At 38.4% G+C, this 9,627-nt stretch overlaps 1 protein-coding gene across 1 annotated transcript in view; it reads left to right on the plus strand.

Annotated features, from left to right (window-relative positions):
- The window catches only part of fyco1a (FYVE and coiled-coil domain autophagy adaptor 1a), a 73,427-nt gene extending 64,586 nt beyond the window's left edge, over positions 1-8,841 (plus strand). Inside the window, exons 15-18 of the mRNA XM_042332493.1 lie at positions 1,538-1,651; positions 2,925-3,135; positions 5,958-6,067; positions 6,336-8,841. Of these exons, the coding sequence (XP_042188427.1) occupies positions 1,538-1,651; positions 2,925-3,135; positions 5,958-6,067; positions 6,336-6,417 (517 nt within the window). The 3' untranslated portion in view covers positions 6,418-8,841. The remainder of the gene's footprint in view (positions 1-1,537; positions 1,652-2,924; positions 3,136-5,957; positions 6,068-6,335) is intronic.
- Positions 8,842-9,627: the final 786 nt, after the last annotated feature.

Consider the following 9,627-nt stretch of genomic DNA (forward strand, 5'->3'; position numbering starts at 1 on the left):
TTTTTGGTCAGCCAGGTGTCTGACATATGTGGAAACCCATCACCACGTTTAAGAGCATTCAAACCAAACAGAGTTCCATGTATCCCGTTTACATGTGGAAATTCCTGTGTATTAGAATAGAGTGTGCACTCTCCCTTGAGGGACGCAACCATCTTACCTCGGTTGGTGCAGCTTGGCAAGTGCCAAGTGCCATTGTGGAGTCCTGTAGCTCAGTGGTTAGAGCACTCGCTTTGCAAGCGAGAGACCTGAGTTCAATTCCAGGCAGAGGGCGAAACCTTGGGCAAGTTTCCTTACTCCACACAGAACCTAATAATAATCCCTCCAAAACCAAAAACAATAATAAATTGGTCATTTTCAATCCACTACTGTTTGTGGGACACTGCTGTATGCAGTTGGCTGCCGCGTTTCGCCCACAAATATACAGTCAATTCACTTTACAGCATATTCTGTGAAGCGCTTTGAGACGTCTAGAAGACATGAAAAGTGCTATATTAAATGCATGGATTATTATAAGACACTACAATTTACAGTACTGTGGAATCCTGTGAAGCATTTTGAGATATCTTCTTGACATGAAGCTGCTACATTAAATATAAGGATTATATTATTACCCCCAGAATGTGTGTTGAGTACTGCTAGTGATTGTGTGTTTTGTGGGTGAACACATAAACCTTAGCGTTTACAAATTATATTATGCAAGTTAGATCCTCACAGTCTCAGCTGACGCTTCAATGCAGTACTACGTTTGTCCTATAAAATACACTTCGCAACACTTTACAGTATATCCTGTTAACTTGTTTGACACATCCTCCCAATGCAAAAGGTGCTAAGTCAAATATAAGGATTATTATTAATGGTATAGATATTTTATTGCACTTCTTTCACAATTAGATGCATTGTCCACAAGGTGGCATGATACACAAGAAAATTTAAACACATATTGGAATTGTTTCTTTGTTTCCAATGTTATTGCACAATACTATTTTGCTCACAAAATACACAGTCAATCCACTTTACAATGTATTCTGTGAAGTGCTTTGAGACGTCTCAATGATGTGATAAGGCGCTATATCAAATGCAAGGAATATTATTATTAGCATCCAATATAGGGGTTAACCTTATAGCCCATGGATTAACATGCGTTTAATTATGTAAGTAACCAACTAAAAGGATCCAAAGGCACTATATCAATGTAAGAATTACTATTAAAGGTATAGATATTAGTTAGGTCCTTATAATCCAGGCTGTGTATAGTGCCTTGTGTCTAGTGCCACCTTGTGGACACTGCATCTAATTGTTAAGAAGTGCAATAAAATATCTATATCATTACCAGTAATCCTTACATTTGATATAATGCCATGCATGTTGGAGTGCTGATTTTGAAAACGCAGGAATTGAGAAATTATACAACAGTCACTTTCTTTGTAAGAGTTTTATTTTAAGCTGAAAGTAGCAAGCTTTTCAGAGCAGGTTAATAATGCTGGTGTATGTGTACTTCTGCAAACATATGACGGATGGTAATGGTTGTGTTTTGCAGAAATCCCACATCAGATGTCAGATCACTAGAAGAACCAAGACTTCTACCTGAGAATGGAAACACACCTCCTATGCAGGATGCTGAAATTTGTTTGCTGAAGTCTGGAGATCTTACGTAAGTGGTATGCCCAGCAGGTTTTCAGAGAACAGGCTTGAAATATAGTTCATTAATACTGTCACAAAACACAAATCTAGTACTTAAAATATAGGGCATTAATACTTTCACAAAATACAAATATTTTCATGCAGGAAAAAACCCTCTGGTTCTGGAACAAGCAATAAACATTTCTAATTAGTGGTACCTTATTTAATTATGCTATTACTAATCATCACTTAAAGGAAAGATTCCTTCCATTAGTTTTATAGTTGGTTCCTGTGTTATTGCTTTGAGGAGATATCCAGCAGAAATCTCACTCTCAGAAATCTTTTTAAAAATGAAATTGTCATAAGGAATGAGGATTGGGACCCCTGATGTGTTAGTGATGAAATAGTATGGGATGTCCTGGGCCCACGTAGACCAGAAAAATCAAGATTTGGATTCCCGATCTTAGTGGAGTTATTTGATGTCAGCCAGTGTGGCAGTGGCACCATTATAATTGGCCTCAATGCTGCCAGGTAGTGAAGGAGGAAAAAACACACCAGGCTTGTTTCACTTTCCGACATGCGTCCAGTGGCCTCTGCTGGTAAGTGCAATGCAACAACAATACAAATTTACATTTATTTTGTGCCTTTCACGCGATGGGGACATCTTGAGGTGCTTGAGGGTGTTGTGGACATTGGCTGAGCGCAGAATTAGCTTCAGCTCTCATGCACCTTCCTTCCCAGTCCAACAAAAGGGTTAAAACAAACTGCAAAATGAACTGTGACAGCCTTTCAGATCCTTTTTTTTTAGTAGATGTGCAATTTTAGTTGCAAACTGAAAGACACAATTAACATCATATTTTCAACCCAAATATAACCAAAAATGTTTCGTAGCAATGAAGCATAATTAATTTGGGATGTGTCCATACATAAGCAAGATCCACTAAGGAGGAAACCACACCATGCATAGGCTTTGTCTTTCAGTGTTTATTATGTCCAAAGGAAGGGAATATCATTCGACCACCCAGAAAGTAATGCTCCTGGCTGAATTGTTCAGTACCAGATACTTAATATAGTTTCACTGATAACGTCAGCTAGACCCAGGAATACCTTATCAAAAAATATATGTTTTTAAAATATTATTATTTGCAATCTTTTCTGGTAAACTAATGTGCAATTTTACAATTTGTGCAACAAATATCTTGTTACAGTTCTGATTTGAACTGTATTTGTTATTTTTCTGGAAATAATTTAACAGACACTTGTATTCCATTGAAAAATGGCATTGATTGTTTCTACTGTTTTAGGCTAACAATACCTCATAAGGTGGAGGAGATTGTTCAGTTTGGAGACAGGAATAAAGAGCTCTTTATTAAATCCAGTTGCTATAGTCTCATTCCCATCGTTGTGGAAGAATCTGGTCTCACCATTAACTGGGTGTTTTCTTCCGAACCAAAAAGTATATCGTTCAGCATCGTTTACCAGGAGTCTGCAGATACACCTTATGAACAGTGCAAGGTAGGAATTAATGTCAGTGTTGTTTAATATCAAATAAACTTGTTGGCCTCAAACCTGATCTTTCTGACCTAAGGATTTTATTTTGTTACACAGTTATATTATAAAATGCATATCTCAACTAACGTTTAATACTTCAATTTATCTTCAAAAGTGTTTTTGTTACTAATTTGTGTATTATACCGTGATTTGTTATATATACACTTAAGAATACCAATAGTGGACGATTGCAGCTCCCACATCATTGGTTGCATACAACGCACAAGCACAATAATAATTTTTGAAAGTGATAGTGACAGATGTAGAAACATTCTTGCATCAGAATGGCCAGTTTAAAAAAATTGCAGGTCTTTGAAGTGAAGTTTTCTTCTTCAAATGCTGTCAATAATCCTGTTTCCACCTTTGTGTCCCCTTATAACCAGGATTTCAAAGAATCTGTCGTGACTCATTGTAGAAAGCTGTTCTTTAAGTAAATCAAACGCAGATTGAGTCAGGCCAACATCACCTGACTAAGCTCTCAAAAGTCATTTTCAGTGGCTAAGGATGGAATCCAGTATGGGGAAGCGACATCAAAACATATTTTAACGCTGTTCCGTTAGTATGGGACAGAACACAGTTTCACTCCATTGTGAAGTTGATGTAATTTCAATAAAATACGGAAATGCATAATACAAATGGTATCTTGAGGTGACCAGCACACCATAGACTTTAGCACTCACTGCACGTCTTTCGAAGCTAACAGTTTTTAAAAGCACATTTTGTTTACACTGCAACAGTTTACCACTTCCTTACGTGACAAGCAGCAATCTACCGTAGGCGATCTCACCAAACAACGTGCATCGGTTACAAAGATATCCCTTTAACCTCAAAAACAAGAAACATCATCATTAACAAGATCCTTTGATAATTTTTTTTAACTAGACATTGTTGTCATTGTTTTTTTTTAAATCACAATTTTTAAAATTAATGAAATTCATTATCAGATTTTCATTTACATAGAATTACATAACACCAAAACAGGACATTTGGACAGTATCAATATATTCAGTATACTGCATATAGCCTCCACCCACCTTAATCCCCTCTCACTATTCCCATTCCACACTTCTCGATATTAAACTTCATCTCTCACCTATCTGCCTATTACATTGTCCTGTATCTTTTTGCAATCCTCCTCGTTATTTATTATAACCCCAGATTGGTATCATCCATGAATTGCAACACCAAACCTCATATTTCTGAGTGCAGATCATTCATGTGCATGGTGAACAGTAACGGCACATCCTAATATGGATCCCTGTGGAACACTATTTCTTGACAGCTTGAATAGCCTCCCTTTACTTCTACTTTGTTTTCCAGCCTTCATTCAATCCATTCTTCTGCATCTCGAATGACTCCACATGTCCTGATTTTAACCATGAGCTTCTTAGGTAGCACCTTATCAAAATCCTTATCTACTTTGTTACACCTTTGAAAAAACAGTAAGATTGATTAAGCATGACCTTTCATGAATCCATGCGGCTGTTCTTAATTACACTCTCCTTTTCGGGTTATTTCATTCTGCAGTTATTGAATAGAATTTAGAGCTCTGGGAGATACGTCTCTTATGTTTAGTCTGGTTATATGATTAGTTCAGTTTATTGAATAATTTTTACTATCAAATATTGAGTATTCAATTAACAGAATTAAACAGAATTTAATTGCATCTCTTGGTCCCCTCTTCTTCAATATCTATATGCTCCCTCTTGGTATTGTCATCCGCAGACATGGGGTCAACTTCCACATGTATGTGGATGACACCCAACTCTACCTCTCTGCCTCCACCCTCGACTCCAGGACCACTGCTGTCCTGACAGAATGTCTGTCAGACATCAAGTCCTGGATGAGAGGTAACTTTCTTCAGTTGAACGTCAACAAGACCGAGGCTCTCCTGATTGGCTCCTGTCAGCGCCTTCTCACCTCAAGTGCTGACAGCATCGCCATCCATGGTTGCACACTCCACCTCACTGAGCCAGTGTGGAACCTTGGGGTTTTGTTTGACCCTCAACTATCCTTTCTACTCAACATCCGTGCTATGACCCGCTCTGCCTTCCCCACCTCCGCAACATCGCCCCGACTCCACCACTGCCTCAGACCTCTGAAACCCTCATCCACGCAACTAGGCTTAACTATTCCAACGCCCTGCTTGTCGGCCTTCCCAACTCGTCCCTCCACATCCTCTGCAGCTCGTGTCCTCTCCCGCACCAGTTAATGGCTCCGTGAACCCATTACCCTCACTCTCGCCCGACTCCAAGGGCTCCCCATCCCCTAGGGGATAGAGTTCAAAATCCTTGTCCTCGCCTTCAAGGCCCTCCATGGCTTTGCACCTCCCTACCTCTGCAACCTGCTGACCCCATATCAACCTGTCCACTCCCTCTGCTCAGCAGCCTCTGGCCTGCTCCACATCCCCCACCCAGCCCTCTCCACCCCGTTCCACCCTTTAGTATCTTAAAGACCGCAATCAGTAAGAGAGGAACATGGGGGATTAATCATCACCTAAAGGTCAAAACACGTAGTAAGTAATATCCACTATACATATGCTAAAATCAAATTATTGGTCACCACCATTCTACTCCATTGTCATCAACACTTTTGCTGCTTTATCATAACACGCGCATCATTGGCAATAGTGTCTTTGTTACTCTTAAAAAGTGACAGGACAGCTTTCTGAGCTTCTAAAACTGTGGTAAGAAACGTCAGAGTGGGGTACAGAATTTATTTTCATTTATCCAAGTGCATTCTGTATTTCTTTCATCAGCCCTAAAATGTTTTTTGCTCTTTTATAGGTTTTGATTCCCTTAACACGTTGCAATTCTCACAAGGAGACAATACAAGGACAACTGAAGGCTAGAAATACTGGGATCTATTTGCTGATATTTGACAACTCTTTTTCGAGGTGAGTTATATCAGTTCATCTTTCATTTGCTCAATAAGGAGATATAATTTTTTTAATCCTGAAGAATGCATTATTTAGCAGATGTGATATTTTAGGAATTTGATAATTATACATTTCTTCTTAACAAATCTGTTACGAAATACTGCAAATTAGACTTCACTAGGTCCAGTTTTTCTGTGTATTTGAAAATGTTTTGAAAAGTGTTTGTTTACAAGTCACAGAGCAAATGGTGTTATTGCTGAGACTGATCATTACTTATTTCCTTTAGGTTTACCTCAAAGAAGGTGCTTTACCGCTTAACAGTTGAAAAGCCCATAATCTATGACGGAAGTGACTTTCCGGGACCCTGAAATGTTTCTACATTCGTTTTTTTAAAGAAGAGAAGCACTTATATTTTAAGAATGTTCAACAACTATTTGGGATGGGGGGAAATCTGTATTTTTCAAAGATTTGGAAACTATGCAAACAAAACTTTCATAAAAGATATATGCAATAACCTATCTTTCATGTTACCAAAGCACTAAATAATATACTGTGTTGCAGAACTGTGAGCCTTTCTTTTCAACTGGTGCATAGTTTTTAGTAGATAAAAGCTCTATTTTTAAAAATAATTATTTTACTGATATAGTCCCTTGTACGTTCTATTATTCTAATCAGGGTGCTGGTATAACAAGAGTTCCCTGCTAAGGCAAGCACTTTATTCGCTTGAATTTTACCACTGCTGTCAGTTGCATGCATTGCACAGTTATAAATGAATGTTATGTATTTATAACATAAAACTCATAACTAAACAAATCAATAGCACACCATCTTTGCTCCCTGTAATTTGTTGATGTGCAGCAAACCAGGGGAACTTATAATCAATTAAATAGGTTATCTCATTAAGATAGTGTGACACTAAAGCAGGCAGTAAAATGAGGAAAAGCTTTTTCAGTATTTAATGGCTCACAGACATTTTGACATAGGATAGATTTTAAAGATATATTTTGAAAATAGTTTTTATCACTGGAGCTATATACAGTATAACAGCTTTGAAGTGAAAATACATTTTAATCGTAATGAAACTGATTTGGCATGGTTTATATTTTTAGATGTTACAAATGATTTTGGCAATAACCAATTTATTAAACTCACATTATAAGATGGACAGTTCCACCAGTTATTGAATCAAATACCTGTTACATCTGAAGGAAACAATTACTAAAAGAAAAACTGAATACAGGAAATAGAAAATTAAAAACAAAACCTGCTGGAAATACATAACAGATGAATCGGCATCAGAATGAAAAATATTCTCTGACAAAATATCATCCATTTTCTTGTTAAAATAATTTTATAAAAGTTATTTAAGGTCCACAAACAGTGCTCGTCTCAGATCCCTAATTCCATTTCCTGCATGGAGCCGTGTTTGAAGATCACGAACTGAAAACTGTAATTTCTTATTACTGGAAAAGAACTCCTGAAATAATGTAATTTCTGCTGTCTCTTTTTCCCATAGTAATTATCACATTTCTCTCTCCGCTCGCTTTCTTTCATATTCACACACAAACACACACAATCGAAAAAAATTGCAGAGTCTGCATTTAATACGAGGATTCTCCAAGGTTGCATAAATATTGAATCCCACCAGTAACAGGGTGTACAGCATGCCACTTCCGTGCACTTCGCTCAGAAGGGGATTCCAGTAGCTAACAATTCCAGCACTCAAAGAAACAATGATTTTGTTCACATGTGCATAAAGAGAAGTTCAGATGAATTAGGCCTCTTTACTCATTTGATCTCATCCTTCCAGAGTACAAAACCTATTGCTAGGCCAAGCCGTTTCTTCAATGCCCTGGTCCCTTGCTAATGTTCCTGGTAACCTAACTACAATTGTTGATTCCTCTCAGTAAAGAAATGATTCCTAATGTTTGTCCAAAAATTGTCTTGCACAGCCTTGAACCTGTGCCCTCTTGTCCTGCTGTCTTGCCGTGCTGGAAGGTATTGTTCTGGGTTTGCATTCTCTGTCCCATTTAAAATCTTTATATGTACCTTTAAATTGCCTCCACCGGAAAGGATTATTTTCCAGACTGACAACCACCTTATCTAGTCGTTCATCACAGTTCACACCCTCTAATCCTTGAATTAGCCTCAATGCTATTCTGGGAATCTGTACTCAATTAGTTTTTCAATGTACAGAGGGGTAATGATTTTAACAATGATTACTGAATATCAGTGATTCAACATTTGTTAACTCTATAAATTCTCCATGTTATTTCTCCTCTATACTGACCTTCCTAAGTTATGCCCAAGTGTGGAAGATAATAAGCATATTGACCAACAATGAATCCACTCACATTAGGATAAAATTGTTAGATCTGAGACGAGTACCTTCAGGTCCGAAACACTGATTGTCCAGCGCCTTGAGACATCCTCACGTCGTGAAAGGCGCTATAGAAATGTAATTTTGATGGTGGTATTTATTTTACTAAAAGAGAAAAGTATAAACAAACCAATGCAGGGGGCACACATGGTATTTTAATGATAACACTATCTGCAGTTATTTGGCGGTTATAATTAAAGTAATTTATTTCTGCTTGAATTTGAAAAATCAATGCCAAAGAATTTTCAAGTTTAATTTCTGAATTAAAACTGACATTTTTTTTCTTGAACTTATTATTTTAAGATGGTGTGTGGAATTCTTTGCTTGAAGATAAATGATGTTGATGTGGTGTTATGTGAAAAGCTAGGTTTTATTTGCTCCAGCAATAAATAAAGGTTGTATTTTAAAACTGTATTTGTGACATTTTTTTGTTTTTTAAAAAAAAGTCTTTGTACTGACACAGATTCCAAAGGATCAGGAGCTGTTTGAGAGTGCAATAATGTATTAATACAGAAAGTGCAAACTTACATTTATACAGTGCCTTTCATGTTGGAGGACCTCCCAAGGGCTTAACAGTACTGACTTGGCACTTGAGCTGGGGTATGGGGTGGGGTAAGATGACTGAAGACTCAGTCAAAGAAATAGGTCTTGAACTAGGTGAGGGAAGGAGTGAGTCAGAAAAGCTCTTGGATGGATTTCCAAAGAGTAGGAGCAGATAGGCTGAAAGCCAGACTGCTGATGGAGTAAGGAGAAGGACATGAAGCGGGCCAATGTGTGCTGAACGAAGGGAACGAAAAATTAACAGTTTGTCCAACAACAACAATATCACATTTGTAAAGCGCCTTTCATGTCGGGAGGATGTTCCAAGGTGTGGGACAGATAGTATATCCCAAGGCACTGGACCGCCAAGCTGGGGGTTGGGGAGCATGGAGGGCAGGGGGGGAAGCAGGGAGATTGAAAGCACAGTCAAAGAGAAGAGTCTTGAGATGGGTCTTGAAGGTGGTGAGGGAAGGGGCGAAGCGGAGGGACTACAGGATGGAGTTCCAGAGGGTGGGGGCAGAGTGGCAGAAGGCCCGCCTGCCAATAGTGGGGCGAGCGAGGTGAAAGACGTGAAGCAGGCTGGAACCCCCTGAGCAGAGGGAGCGAGCAGGATCGTAGGGGGTTAGGAGGTTACAGAGATAGGGGGGAGCAAGACCAT

The sequence above is a fragment of the Callorhinchus milii genome, unplaced genomic scaffold, assembly GCF_018977255.1.
Source record: "Callorhinchus milii isolate IMCB2004 unplaced genomic scaffold, IMCB_Cmil_1.0 Scaffold2, whole genome shotgun sequence".
In the NCBI taxonomy this organism is placed as follows: Eukaryota; Metazoa; Chordata; class Chondrichthyes; order Chimaeriformes; family Callorhinchidae; genus Callorhinchus; species Callorhinchus milii.